Source organism: Trichechus manatus, unplaced genomic scaffold (assembly GCF_000243295.1).
Source record: "Trichechus manatus latirostris isolate Lorelei unplaced genomic scaffold, TriManLat1.0 scaffold00065, whole genome shotgun sequence".
Taxonomy (NCBI): Eukaryota; Metazoa; Chordata; class Mammalia; order Sirenia; family Trichechidae; genus Trichechus; species Trichechus manatus.
Window position 1 is genome coordinate 3,036,137 of NW_004444001.1, and position 14,795 is coordinate 3,050,931.

Below are 14,795 nucleotides of genomic sequence, written 5' to 3' on the forward strand. Positions count from 1 at the left end.
CTGGGGCCTTCTGTGACTGGGAAGAACTGCCTCTTGTCAGCAAGCCTTCAGGGATGGCTGAACAGGCCACAGCTCCCTGCTGAGCAAGGTACCAGGAGCCTAGTGGCAGAGCTGCCCCATTGGCCCAGGCCGTGACCTCGGTGACCCTTGGATAGGATGAGTGCAGCCCCTCACCTCGCCTCCACTGCAGCTTTGGAACTGGTTTTCTAGGAGACTGCTCAGTTTGAGAATATAATCTTTTAAAGGGCAAGGAAATGCTGAAAGAGAAAACCCCGCAAACCAGGAGCCTACCGAAGGGAAGATAAGGTCACCCAAAAAGCAGAAGTTTCCTGTCAGTACAACACTGTGCTCCCTAGACCCACACAGAGGCTAGGGGCTGAGGGGAGGGGCCAGAGGGGCCAGGAGTGCACACCTCCAAGGGTTTTGCGGACACTAAAAACCGCCCAAGGTACCGAGTGGTTAATGCCTTCTGCTTTCAGCTACTGAAATGAAATCATGTTTGAAAGAACAAGTCATTATTCCTGTGACAAAACCTGCCTTTAGCCATTTTCTCTTAGTTTTTAAATATATGTTCATTTCCAGATAAAACAGCCTAGCATAATGTGAGCCTGCAGCCTCCCCCTTCTCCTTGTGCACGGGGGTCAGAGGGCTTGCTCAGAGGACAGCCAACTGCACACCGGCCTTCATGGTGTGGGTACCCCCCTCCCCACATTCAGTTGGAAAAGTAGGTTTTTCTCAGGTGGAGGCAAGAATGAAGGGTGTGAAGACTTGTTCTCTGAATGTCAGATAAAGTGAAGGCTGCTTCAGTTGGGCAATAGAAGGAGACATTACTGGGACAGGGCAAATGTTCCCCACAGAAGAGAGGAGAGAGGTAATTAGAGTTTTTGCAAGAAACAGGGCTATCTGGAGAGACGGTAATAAAGGATATCAACAGTGGTGAATTTTTAAACTTTTATAAAGGATATCAACAGTGGTGAATTTTTAAACTTTTAAGATGACATCTGTACAAACTGCATCAGGAGCTTCATTAAGCTGGACTGTGACACAATTCTATTTCCCTTCACTGCTGACTGCCGTCTTAAAATGGTATGATGGCACATACCAAGGGAATACTCTAGACCACAGCTGAGTCTGCACAGCTACCTTCTCCATTCTTTGCACAAGTCTCGTGTGTCTGCCTTCTATCACATTTGTTCTAACATTTAGCTTATATCTGATATTTTAATTGACTTTAGGGAAAAACAGCTGATTGCATCTATTGTAGAATTGTCTTGATATGATTTCATGGTTTTTATTAAAATGTTGAGGAGTAGACTAGGTTTTTCTAAACTGCAAATTCTCCTTCCCTTTGAAAAACAGGCAGACAGACAGAAGCCTAGCCTGATGATTCACTGTGATTTTGGTCCTGGCGCTGTGGGCATCTGTCCTGGGCCCATCCACCCTTTCTCTCCCCAGCCTAGCAGATCCCTGGGTCAGACAACTCAGTGAGCCAGGGATCGCGTTCTGTTTCTTGGAACGTAATGATTTTCCCTCTGCCATGCAAAGCCAGGGCTGGAGGAGAATGTAAAGCAGATGCATTTCATTCCCAAAACACCTGCAGCTGCTTTGCCTGTACCATGGTCCTGATGAAGTAAAATGCATTAAGATCCTTTAATACATTTCTGTGCAACAAATTCTGCCTTGGGCATTGGGTCAGCAGATATTGTGTAATCCAGGGATTGCCGCTGGTGGGAGTATAAATGGCTAGTGCTTTCCCACAAGCTTTCCTGTAACCACCTGCTATTCCCAACATGCACTTACAAATGAGCTATGAGGTCAGTTAGCTGTCCTCAGCTTTAAGAAAAGTTTTACCCTCCTGGAAAAATATGATTCTTTTTTAAAATGAGCTTGCCTGGTTGTTTCAGACACATGGGTCAGGCATACGTGTCATTTATTTTTTAAATAGACATTTTAAATATCAGGTGACACCCATTGACGAGCTGAGGTTTGGAGGATTGGTTACCTAAGGTTTCTCAGTAAGCTTTGGGAGGTCTTGGATAGATTCTGTGTCCTGGAGCCCATATGTATCTGTAGGCACAGCCTCTAGTTTACCTCAGAACTGGATCATTTGCCTGGGCCCGTGAGCAGGCGTGCAGGGACAGACGTGTGCGCCAGCCAGCACACACACACCACCACCTCAGGCTGCATACCAGCAGATCTTTTTTACAGTACCTTAGTCCCCAAAGCTTGTCAGTTCTGCTTGAACCTTTGACAGTTTGAAATTCAAATGAGCAAGAAAGTGTAAAACATTTCTTGCAAGTGAGGTAAAAACAACCAAGCAGCTGGAGCTAAGGCCCAGCCTGTACAAAGGTCTTGTGGCTTTAATGAAAGGGCCACTTTTGGGGAGCCTCCAAGAGGGGGACTTGCAAGAAAACAAACGTTTAATTAATTAAGTCCAAAAGTGTCCAGAGCTGCCTAGTTTTGCTGATTTCCACGGAGGGTACATTTTACTCCCAGATAAAGCCGGTAAGCAACTTTTCTGCCTTGCAGAGATGGAATAAAAATGTCAGGGGCTCAGACTTTGCATGTGAATTTGGGCATCACTTTCTTTACTTCTCCCAGGAAATTCCATGGTAAAGGACAGTTTTAGCCCCCCCCCGCTCAATTCCCAGGACATGTAGGGAAGTGTTGGCCTGGTGGGCCTAGGGCCTCAGCCAAGGGTGGGGCGCCACCTCCTGTAGGACTCAAGGATGGCTCCTTCCTTCTGCCCTTCTGCTCCCCACTCCACCCACCTTTCCTGCCTCCAGTGCAGTGGCCACTTCCCATGGCCTGTGGATGGAAAGGACTGGCAGACAAGCTGCCTGCCAGCACTGCTGAGAGCACAGGGTTAGGAGGCCTCTGAGGTGTTCTTGGACAGCAGTTGCCTTTTTAAATTTTTTTTTATTAAACAAGTTAGTGGAATAGGAAATATTGTTAAACTTCGATAGCACTTGCTTTAGAGCAAGGTATTGGTGTTACATCATCCTTGGCTAATGATGGCATCTGTGCAAATTGCTCTCAGTCATGTAGTTTCTGTCTCAGAATACCCACATCTTTCCCTGTGTGAGCAGAGGTAAGGTTTAGTTGTGGGTGAGAGCATCTGAATGAATTGTATGCGTTTCAGATGTTAGCTTTAAAAGCTTGTAAGGTCAGGTCAGAGTTCCGTTTTTTTTGCTGGAAACGTTTCCAGGACCCTGCAGGTGTTAGGCATCTTCAAGTCTGTGTGGTCCAGGGAGGCGTATGGCTCTTTGCAGCCACAGGCCCCGTGTCTGCATCAGGAGAGCAGAGTCCAATGTGCTGGTGTGATGCCTGTGAGCGGCCTCCACTGAAGTATCTGTCTTCCCAGAAGGAGCCCCCACCTCTGTGTTCAGGGTGGGTGACGTGAATGCTCTTTCACGTTACTCGTTCGCAGGGGATTCTGTAGGGACAGAGGTTTTAGTAGGTCTTGGATTGCAGTTTTTGCCTTATGCCACATTCTGTGTCTTTGGTATGACAGGGTCTAGGAGGCTACTGCTCCCCCTCACCCCTTGCTGTCCATAGCCACGGGCTTGGGCAGGGCCCCAGGAGGACAGCCTTGGGGTGCTTCAGCCACCGTGGTCATCTGGGCAGGCATCCTCTTCCTCCCTTTCTGTTCCATGTGCCCCCTCCTGATGCTGCCTCCTCAGGTGAAGAAAGTCTTCTCACACCGAGGGAGTCGCTTCTGGAGACCCTCTGGCGACCTGCCAGCCCAGCTCGCAAAGTGGTGGCAGGAGAGGCTCCAGTCCAGCAGGCGTGGATAGGTGGGTCATGGAACAAAGTGCTTATAGAGCTGCTGCTTCACCCTCCCTTTTTAATCAAGGGCTTATCCTAAATTGCTCTTCAGAGCCAGCAAGCAAAGAAACACCCACACAAGTTCTTGAGCATGTTTTGTGCAGATTTACTGAAAACAACTCAGGCAGCCTTAGACGAACCCTTCGGCTTCCTCCAGGGCCAGTATTTCATGGAAATCCAGTAATCGAGGCTCCAAGGACTCCACATGACTTGCAGGGGAAAGGGCAGAGGTTGAACCTCATTTAGCAGGGAGACTGTAGTCTCAAAAACTTTTGCCTCAGGCAAGTTCCTCTCTTTTAGGGATCAGCATCCTTTTTAATCATATTCCCCTACCCTGTATCCATCCATGTCCCTCCAAAGCACTGTATAGTGTATATTTATAGTAAGCAAAAGTATATTAAACTTGTTTTAAAAATTAAATGATGGCTGAACCTTGGAGAGTCATAAGGAGAGTGTAGATATGGAATTGTGTGTATGTGAAAGAGTGAATTCAATTTTTATATAAAACTCTTTGTGAAAGCAGTAGGGAAAAATAGGATTGCATGATAATCCTGAGTGATGAGTACCCGAGTAGGTGTTAGGTTAGTGCCCTTTGAGCTTTCATGCCGTCTGGGCTCCTTGGGCCCTCTCTGGAAGGTCCCCCGACTGGTGTCTGATGACAGGCGTGGAGGAAATGTCGAGGCTGGCCTAGCCAAAACAGAGGCTGTAAATCCCCTTGTGTTTTAAAACGGTGTTCATCATTGAGATTAAGAACCGTCATCCTCCCGGCAGCCTGAACCCTCTCTTTACCTAGCTTGGCCTCCAGAATTCAGTCAGAGAGTAATTGAAAGTTCATGACACTTGCAGTGGTTTTTGGAAACAGATCTGTAGGTACCAAGAAAAGAGGGTAAAGATTTGCCCCACCCACCAGTCATCCCACCGCCATCCCCAGTCTCCAGGACAAGCCGCTCCGGACTGCTGACACTGACATGCATGTAGCCATTGGCTGCTGTCGGTGTAGAATACCCACTCCGCAGCTGGGACAAGATCCAGTGTGTAAATTCCTCTCGGTGAGTGACCCTGACAGGAGAGGGAATTGAGCTTAATTTATGCCATCTAATAACATCAGTGCAGCAACTTGGGAAGGTAGCCTTCCAGAATTTCCCCCAGACTTCTCCCCAGTGAACTAGAATGCCATGTATTCTAATTGTTACCAGTTTTGCTCCTAAAATCTAGCTGTTGTTTAGTAGTTTTAATCTTTCAAAAATCAAAGCCAGGTGTCAAAGTGTGTTGAACAGAGGTGCACAGAACTTGGGTAGAGAAACAAGGTGTTTGGGGCTGGATGGAGAATCCTTGGGTATGGGTGAAGAGAATATCAGTGAGTTGGCTCTGGTGGTTCCTTCCTGTTTCCTTTTCCAGAAGGTGCTAGGGGCTGTCCAGTCTACTAGCTGGCTGCCCCCTACCCTGCGGAAGTCCAGCTAAGCAAAATTGGATCGGGGGTGTATGGGACATGACTGGAGCCTCCCCCACCCCCCAGTCTGCCTTAGACTAATGAGGTGTTAAGCTGCGAGCCAGGAGCAGTGTTAATTCCAGTGGTAATCCATTTCCTGCTGCTTTTATTCAACCAGCACTATTCATCAGGAGAGAAGAGCCCCTGGGACCTTCTCTCCAGAATCATCTCAATATCTTAAAGGAAGGGAGGGGCAGCAGGGGTCCCCCAATCTCTTATTATAGGCTGTGAAAATACAGAGTATGTTAGGAGTGGGTGACAGATTGTCTACAGATAAATCATGATGCCATACTGTTGGTGCCCCCACCAACAGGTGGGCTTTGTGCTGAAAGGATGATTTTGCTTGTTAGGTGGAAGGTGTGTGTTGAGGCCATTCATGCTTCAGCTGTGGAATCCTTTAGAGAAAGACAGCTGATATCCAGTATCTTCGAGTAATGTACTTATCAGTAAATATAACACATGAGCGCATTAATCTTAATTTTGCTTTTGGACCAAGTGGGAGCTCAGCTTCTCGGGAGACAAAAATGTCATCTCTGTTCTTTTCCTTAAACCCAATCCCAATTTAGAGTCAAACATATTGCCCTGCTCTCCCTGGGAAGCAGTTAATAATGTATTTTCTTGCAAAATGGATGGTCCAGGCTCGACCTGGTCGCTCAGGACCCCCAGTGTGTGTACATGTACTCTTGCACACAGCTTGAGGTCTGGACATCAGGCCAGGGGTGTGCTGTCAGGCTGTTTACACACGCGCGCACACATGCATTCACACGTCCATACACACACACAGCCCTCCTTAGGCTGTGGAATATTCTCTGAAGTTAATCTTAAAAGTTAAGGCTATTGAAACTGTTGGCCACCCTAGCCACTCAGTCCTTGTTTCTGCTTCTGTTATTCTTCTAAAATCCCAACCTCCACCACTGTCCCCCAAAAGGAAGTTGAGGATGTGGGTATGGACAAGTCACAGCTTGCAAGAATGGCTGCCCATTCACCCTGGCAGCCTGGATCTGAGCTCTGAGGAGAGACGCCGTTTGCATAGGGAATGGATGAGAACATCGCACTGGCAGGGCTGCTGTGGGGACACATGTTCAGAGTTTTCCAGGTGCACAGGGAGAGGTTTAGGAAAGGATTAGGACTAGCCTAGCAGCTTGGACCTGGGGCCTGGAGGTGTGGCCAGATGTGACTGACAGGATGAGAAGGTGGTGAGGAGCCAGCCTGCCCTGCCAGTGTCTCCTAGCCCAGTTCTCCTCCTCCCCACTCTCCCTGAAAGGGAGGGCTAGACAGATCCAGGGGACTTCAGGTGTGTGCCCCTACACACATACACCCCTGACCAGGAAGCGGGGCAGGGAATGAGCTACATCCTGATGCAGCTGTGTTTTCCTGTCCTCTGAGCACCTCTCCAGACGCTGAGTGCCTCTCTCGTCTTCTACCCAGAAGGATGTCATCTGTACCATCTTCCTGCTCTGTAGGCCTCTCCTCAACCCTTCCTTTACCAGCTTCTCTGGTCTCCTCCTTCTCTTCTTTGCCAGCCAGTGTCTCCCTGGGACTTCTCAGCTCCAACAGGAGAGAACCTGTCTGTCTCCTTGGCAGCCGCCTCCCCTTCTGGGGGTCAGGGCACATGGGAGGTCCTGAGTGTAGGGACTTCGCCTCCCACCGACCAGTGGACTCAAAGGCATCGGGCTCCTTTGAGGTGGCGACTAGAGCTCAACATTTCTGTTCTTTCCCCCATTTTATGCAGTACCTTTTCCAGGACTTGAAATAATCCATTCTCCTTTGAGAGCCCCACTCACTATGGGTTGTGGTTTGATCACTTCTACCATCCCCCTAAGCCCTGGTAGCCAGGAGGTAGAATGTAATTTAAGTCATAATCATTTCTCCTCCCTCCCTTGCCTCCTGGAAGTGGTGTGTCCTGTCGTGGATATTACCGCTGGCCGGAGCAGGGAAAGTGCTGAGCTGGCAGCTCTGTGCTCCCCACTTGCACGGACGCTGGAGCGGGGAAGGGGCTCAGACCCACTCTTTCCCAAGGGGAGGGAGTGTGTCTCTGTGTGGAAGTCATCTAGGAGCCCCAGCCCTCAGGAGTCCAGGAAGGAGCATTGAGTGCAGAGGGAGAAGCCCCCCATGGCTCTGAGGGTGTCAGAGTGCCTCCCTGGGGAGGGAGGAGCTGTGGCAGGTGGGGTGATGGCCCCTCTTGTAAAGGGTGGGCTGTTAGAACAAACTCTTCAGCAGCAGGAGCTCGTGCTGTGGCTGTTGTCCTCCCGAGATGCCCACCTCCAGTCTCTGGACCAGCGTGAGGGCGAGGCCCCCCTAACAGTCTGTCTCCTCTGCTTCTCCCGCTGCTGCAGGTTACGTGTTCTGTATGTTACATCGCCTCCCCGAGCAGCACGACTGTACATTTGACCACATGGGCCGCGGCCGAGAGGAAGCCATCATGAAAATGGTGAAACTGGACCGGAAAGTGGGACGCTCCTGCCAGCGCATCGGGGAGGGGTGCTCCTGAAGGCCAGGCGCGGCCGCCACGTGACGCTGTTCTTAGTTCACTAATGTTAGCCTTATTTAGGACAAAGTCAGCCAGACACCTTGTACTGGGCACGTGTCGACTACAGCCAGTCTGTTTCCTTTCTTTAGCCAGCCATCCTGGTACTGTAGTTTAGGGGTTGATGGTGGTTGAAATTGATTTCTGGCTGGTTACTAAGGTGCCTGCTAGCCATTGTATAAAATTAAAACATGAAGAATATTTTTTTTTTGAGCATGGCTAGTGGATTTAAAACAACACATACCTGTCACTGCTGGAGTCAAACTTATAAAAAGCCTTAAGCGGAAAGTGTTCCAGATGGAGACTCTGAGTTAATAGAGGAGTAGAAGCTGGTGTTAAAGTTCCCAGGACGCACATGACTTTGCCAGAAACTCTGTTTAATGTTCAGCCTTTCACCTCTTCACTCATCCTTAGTCCCAGTAGCCGGGAGACCTGATGGCCATGTGTGCCTTGGCCACAGGTGGCTGCTGAGATCGGCCACATGGCTGGGCTGGGGGCGGCCTTGCTCTTCCACAGAGCTGGGATGGGGGTGGGGGGGCAGATTCTTATGACGATTTTTTACCTGACTTACTATGAAAAAGCTCTCTCATCACATGAGAGGAGAAACAATAACCTCACTTTGGAAATTAGCTCCACTCAAGACTAGTCCACGAATGAGACCACAGGATCCATGGTCCTGAGAGGCGACCAGGGCCCCTGGCCCCCCTGGCTCTGGTTTGCTGGGTGCAGGGATCTGGCAGTTGATCAAATAAGGCTAATGGCAGCAAAAAGCCGCCGTGGCCAGGGTCTACACACTGGCCTCTGCAGCTAGATTTCTATATTGGAGTTTTTAACAAGATGTTTCATAGCCAACAGAAGTCAGTAGATATGCTGGGGAGCAGCTGGGGACACTGCTGCCCTCGGCCTCTGCCCTTTCCCACGGAGCCTCAGCCTCCAGGGGCCAGGAGGATGCAGCAGGGGCGTCCGTTCTCCTTTCTATGCAGCCCCATAGTCCAGGGACGACCAGTGCCCATCTATCACAAAGCAAGTGTAGGAAGGGAAGGTGACGTATCTCACAAGGACAGTGGGTGTATCTGTTGAGAGCAGTGGTTCATGCCGTGGCCCAGCTCCGAGAGTGACATTTGCTTGGGGGGTGGGCAGCATATTTCTAAGCCTGCGCCCCTCCATGTGGGTAGAGGGGAGTTCAGTAGCTGCAGTATCAAAGGCCAGGTGGGAAGTGGGGAGATGGGGCCTGCTTCCCTTGTGTGAGGTGGGTGGGTGCATCAGGGGTCCCACAGCCTGAGCCCCATCTTATCCTCGTAGGTGAGGGTAGGAGGTTCCTGAAAGGCACCTCGGATCTGCCCACACGCCGTAGGCCACTGGAATAGTTTAACCCAGCAACTTCCCTTTTTATAAAACAACAGTTTGACTCTTGTCTGCAAATTAACAGCTGGACACCTGGAACTACAAATGTGTTTTGATCTGAAATAGGAAATCGTGCTCTTCCCAACCCCCTCCCACCCACCCTCCGCCCCCAACACAGTGGAATCCGCTGCAAAATCTCCAGCCTTAATTCTTGCTTCAGGACCCAGACCGGGCAGAGGGGCCGGTCTGCCCCACGTTTACCACTGTTGTCAAGCCACGGCCCTCTGGCCAGTACGTGGCCATCCTCAGTGAGGTGGGCCCTGCCTAGGCCCCCACCAAGCTCTGACCCCGGAGAGGCCACCCGGCATCCTCCCTGGCCTTTGTCAGGCTTCACCAGCTCCCTGTGAGGCCTTGACGGGAAGAAGGCTGTCTGGGGCCCGGCGGCTGTGGCGGTGCACACAGGTTCGCAGCCCGCGTTCACGTCATGACGGTAGAGCTCTGGAGGGTGGGGGGAGGAAGGGCTTGTTCCCCTGCAGTATCTGTTCTGTGAAGTTTGTTAAATGTAAGGAAAGCTTAAATTCTTGTATCTTTAAAAGAGAAGATCTTATTTAACCCTTTTGTGTTCTAGATTTACTTACACACGTAGCCTAGAGCTCAGTTTTAGTTTTAACATTGTGAAAATATTAAAAGAATCTTGTAACTTTATTCTTTTTTCTCCTGCTGAAAAAAAAAAAAAAATTAAACCAATCATATGAACATTTGGATTTCTCTGTTTCACCAGTTATCCCAAGTGCCAGTCCACCTGGGTAGCCGGGAAAATAGCGAACTGTCTCCTTGGCTAGGGCTCAAAAAGATGGGGGCTCTGTGCAGAGAGCCCTCTGCATTGCTGGGGTGACTCGCCCCATCCATGTCCGAGCCACGCAGCTGCCTCCTTGGTTTCTATTGGGTGGCTCTGCCCTGACAGCCACGGGGCTTGGAACTTGCATTGCCGCACAGGCTCTGCCCAAGGCCTTCTGTTTGGTCTGCTGTGACTTAGGTGACATATATTGCTGGGGCCATGCCTTTCCCTGCTCCTGGTCCTCCGACGACTGCATGGCCACTGGGAGCACTTTGTCACTAAGTTTGGCAACAGAAATAAAGACCAGAATCCCAACACCGTGGCTGGTGCCCTGATGGGATTGTTTTCACTGGATGAAAGGAGCATCACCAAGTAGAGCCCTGGCCTCAGGCCCTGTTGACTGGCAGTGAGATCCCCACCCCAGCAGTGCTGGCCAGAACTCCAGCCAGAGCCAGGCCTCTGCCCACTGCAGTGGTGCTGCGGCTGAGCACAGAGTGAGGGGAGTGGAGCTGGTCTCGGCCACACAGTGCAGTCCGGAGCCTCCCCTGGAGCAGCTGTTGTCCCTGGCTCAGGGGTTAGATGTCCTAACTTGGGCACTGGTGCCCAAGCACCAAGGGGCACAACGCAGGGTCTCTACGTGGGGCTTGGTCCTGGCACATGGCTCCTCCTTTGCTTTCTCAGTGTATGGAGGGAAGGACAGATCTGGGAAGGTTTCTCCACCATCAGCCATTTGCTCATCCTGCGTCTCTGAGCTTTTCACCAGGTCCTTCTATCACAGGCCACCACCTTCCCTGGGCCTTGTAATGATGTGAAACCACTGCAGAAGCGTTGGGCAGCGCACCATGTGTGTGAAACACTTGTCGGTTGGTTGCAGTTTGCTGCCATCCTGCCCCTCCCCCAGCTTAGAGGAGCAGCCGCAGCCTCCCAGAGCTATGCTTTCTCTTAGATTGATTGCAGAGTGGTTGGAAAGGGGGAGAAATGAAACCAACACCCAGGGCTTCCTGTGTGCGGGCCAGCGTGGGTGTGCCTGGCTCCCAGGGATGGCGGGAGGGGAGCATCTTTCAGACCCAAACCCCACCCAAGGAAGGGCCATGGGATGTGGGAGGGGTGTGTGTGTGACTGAAGGCGTCGCAAAGATGATAACCACACAGTTGTCATGAGGATGATGAAAAGCCCTCAGAGGAATCAAAGTGCATGGGGAAGGCAAAACTGGCCAAGGGCGGAAGGGAGCTGTGACCTTGGAACAGGCCATGCCTGGTCAGGAGCAGTGGGATTGCCTGTGCACGCAGCTGGCCTGTCACCTGTTGGCAACCAGGTGCAAACCTTCAGCACCCTGGCCTTTACTTACGCCAACAAAGAACTACAGTAAGACGAGGGGATGGTGGGGGCACAGTCTTCAAGGAAGTGCTCAGCAACACAGGCCCAGCTGGACATTCAGGGACTGTGAGCAGCCCTTCTTGCCCTGGAAAAGGGGGTCACCACGAGGACACAATAGCAGTGTTGTTGTTAGGTGCCGTCAAGTCGGTTCCAACTCAGTGACCCTATGTACAACAGAACAAAACGCTACCCAGTCTTGTGCCAACGTCACAGTCGTTGCTATGTTTGAGCCCGTTATTACACCCACTGTATCAATCCAGCTTGTCGAGGGTCTTCCTCTTTTTCGCTGACTGAACCAAAACCAAAGCCGCTGCTGTTGAGTCGATTGTGACTTTTACGGCAACTCTGTAGGACACAGCAGAACTGCCCCAAGGGGTTTCCAAGGCTGTAATCTTTATGGAAGCAGACTGCCACATCCTTCTCCCACAGAGCGGCTGGTGGGTTCAAATTGCCGACCTTAAACCACCGCTCAACCAGAGCTCCACAAGAGCAATGGGGGGGGGGGGGGCTCAAAAAATGTACCTCTGCAGCCATTCTCAGAAAGCTGCCTGAAGAAGAGGGGTGAACAGAGATGTGGAGTCCTGAAAATAGGAAGAGTGCTGGGAAGGGACCCCGCGGGGGAGGCGGCTCAGGCCCACAGCCTCCGTCCACAGTGGGCTGGGCTGCAGGCCCGTGAGAGGACCTTAGGTGTCAGAAAGTGTCAACACTCCGTTTACACTTGTGTCACAGGGTTTGAGATGAATCTGAAATAGACACAGAAAATTAAGCAAGTAAAAAAGAGACTTTATTGCCAAACAATATTAAGAAAGGAAGAACAACCATAGTACCCCCCACATGACTCAGCTGTAAGTAAAATTTACAAATAATAATGTAAACATACAAATAATAATGACTGTTGTTTTAGTAATATAAAAATGTATGATGGAACTAAGCGAGAAAGTGTGGTAATGTGCCTGTGTGGCGCGTGTAAGAGAACTGAGCTCTCATCATCCATAGTGGGAAGTCAGCAGCGTCCAAAACTGAAGAAAGAGAGCAACTAAGCATGTTATTTAGAAATATGAAGGTAAGTGCAGAAGAAAAGCTAAAAGAGTTCAAAGTGGTTTTCTTTGGGAGTAGGGTGGAATGCAGTAAACCTTGTATTTACTACTACAGCTATACATGTGTATAACATTGAGAACAATTCTTTTTTTTTTTTTTAAATGAACGATGGGAAGGGACCAGCCCTCTAGTTAAGGAGTTCTTAGAAAGGGGCCTGTCACGGCATTTCCCAAAGTGGGTTTCAGGGAGCTCGAGTCCTCCAAGATGCAAATCCTAGGATATGGCTTTGTGGTCAGAGAAGTTTGGGAAAATGCAGGCGGCTGGTGCCTCACGACGCACAATACATATTACAAACTTCTGGAACAATGGCCACAGAGAAGCCAAACATTTTACCACTGAACCATTTCTTAATCACGCTTTGGGAAAGGTTGCTCTAGCTTATTGAGCACCTACTGTGTACCAAGCACTTGATGAAAAAGTCTCTCCCTTAATAGTTCATTCAAGCCAGGCCAGCCTGGATGTCCCAGCAACCCAAAACGCCTCACTGGGGTTGCAGACAGATAACCTGGTATTTCACCATTAGAGTGCCTTTCCTTTGGCTGAAATCCTGTTCCCAAAGTTTACATTTAAGGTGGTTTCTTATCAATTACAAGAGGGTAAGATAGAAAAAGTGCATGGACAAGAGGGGACGGCACCATCTAGAGTGTGTGAGGTTGAGGGGACCAGCCCACTCCACACCTGGCCCCTCATAAAGACCAGTGGCAAGGGTGTCTGCTGGCTTTGGTAAGTATCCCATGAAAAAAACCTGACTTGTTACCCTCCACTTGTGCTCTGACCTTGCCTCAGGTGAGAATGGGGGCCAGGTCTGGGGTGGGGTGTGCCCAGCCCTTCTGGTGCCTCCAGGACACCCACAATCCCCCACACCATGAGGCCCAAGCAGTGCCGCCTACCCACCCACACAAACCTGCCCAGGGCCCCCCCCCCATCCCAGGACCATGTCCGAGTCCCTTTCTGGCCCATCTGACATTAACTGGGCTCCCAGGGATGTGTCTCATCTGTTTATTCACAAATGAGATAGTCCCAGACCTGGGACTTCATGGTCACGCACTGCTGCAATGATAAGACGCCTCGCTGGGCTGACAGACTGGGCTTCCTGGGCAGCCACTCCCTCTCCAGGCCTCTGGCACCTGCCTCCAGGCAGCCTCGTCCTGCCCCCACCCATCCCCAGGGCTGACAGCCACCACCCACCCCCGTGGAAGGTGGGGGGGGGGTTCGGGTCCGAAGAAGTTGCAAGGACTCATGGCCCAAGGCCACTGCCAGCGGTCATCATGAGGTGACACACAAGAGTCCCATGGTGTGGGGGCAGGTGAGCTGTGTGGGAACAAATGCGGTGATTGGGTCTGGAGGTTGTGGACTTCATACAGGAAGTGACACCCAAGCAGGTGAGGTAGGGAGGCTGAGCAAAAAACCTTTGGGGTTGGGTGCAGGAAGGGCCTGAGAGGTGGGAAGAGCCTGGGTCGTTGCACTGAGGAGGATTGTGCAGGTGTGGGGCGAAGGGGCTGTTGAAGGGTTTGGGACTAGGAGGGTCATAGGGTCACATAGAAAAATCTGCTGATCCTCCCCTGAAGTGGAGAGCGGGGAGCTGAAGTCTGTGGAGTGCACACACCCAGCCCCATGAGGCAGCAGGAGGAGCTAGGGATGGGGGTTGGGGAGGAAGACCCAGATGGGGAAGAGAAGGATCTGCTTGAGAGCTGCTTGAGATGTGGTGCCCAGGTTGGGAACTGGCAGTGACCAGGACACAGGCCCCAATGGCGGGAGCTCCTGGTCCACACCTGAGTCCCATCAGGGGCACGGAACACAGTGGTGTCTGAAACTACCCCTGACATTCAGGTGGTGGGGCAAGAACAAAACAAAGGGAAGTGCAAACTATTAGAAACGGGTAAATACCCAGTACAATTTAAGCAGGGAGAGGGGATAAGAAGTGCAGGGCCCACGGGCTTCACTCTGAGATGGGGACAGTTGGAGGGATGATGTGGTCTGACCTGGGTGTTAAGTAATCTGGCTGGTGCATGGAGACAGATGAAGGGGAACAAGAGAGAAAGCAAGAGACCAGTGAGGAGGCTGCTACAAAAACAGTCCAGGTGAGAGGAGTCGGATTCTGGCCTTATTTTGAAGGCAGAGACAATGCAGTTGCTGACAGACTAGATGTGTGTGAGAGGGAAAGAGTCGTGAATGACTTCACGGGTTTTGGCATGAACACCTGGAAGGATGGAGGTGCCATTAACAAGATAGGGAGGGCTTGGGCAGAAGCATGAGGAGGGGCAGGGGCATGATTGGGTGGGGGCGTTGTTGGA

At 50.9% G+C, this 14,795-nt stretch overlaps 1 protein-coding gene across 3 annotated transcripts in view; it reads left to right on the forward strand.

The window, feature by feature from the left end:
* ZFAND3 (zinc finger AN1-type containing 3) overlaps positions 1-9,932 on the forward strand; it is a 387,749-nt gene extending 377,817 nt beyond the window's left edge. For all 3 annotated transcript variants that reach the window (XM_004379422.2, XM_023734151.1, XM_023734150.1), the window contains one exon: positions 7,654-9,932. In XM_004379422.2, the coding sequence (XP_004379479.1) occupies positions 7,654-7,808 (155 nt within the window). In that variant the 3' untranslated portion in view covers positions 7,809-9,932. The remainder of the gene's footprint in view (positions 1-7,653) is intronic.
* Positions 9,933-14,795: the final 4,863 nt, after the last annotated feature.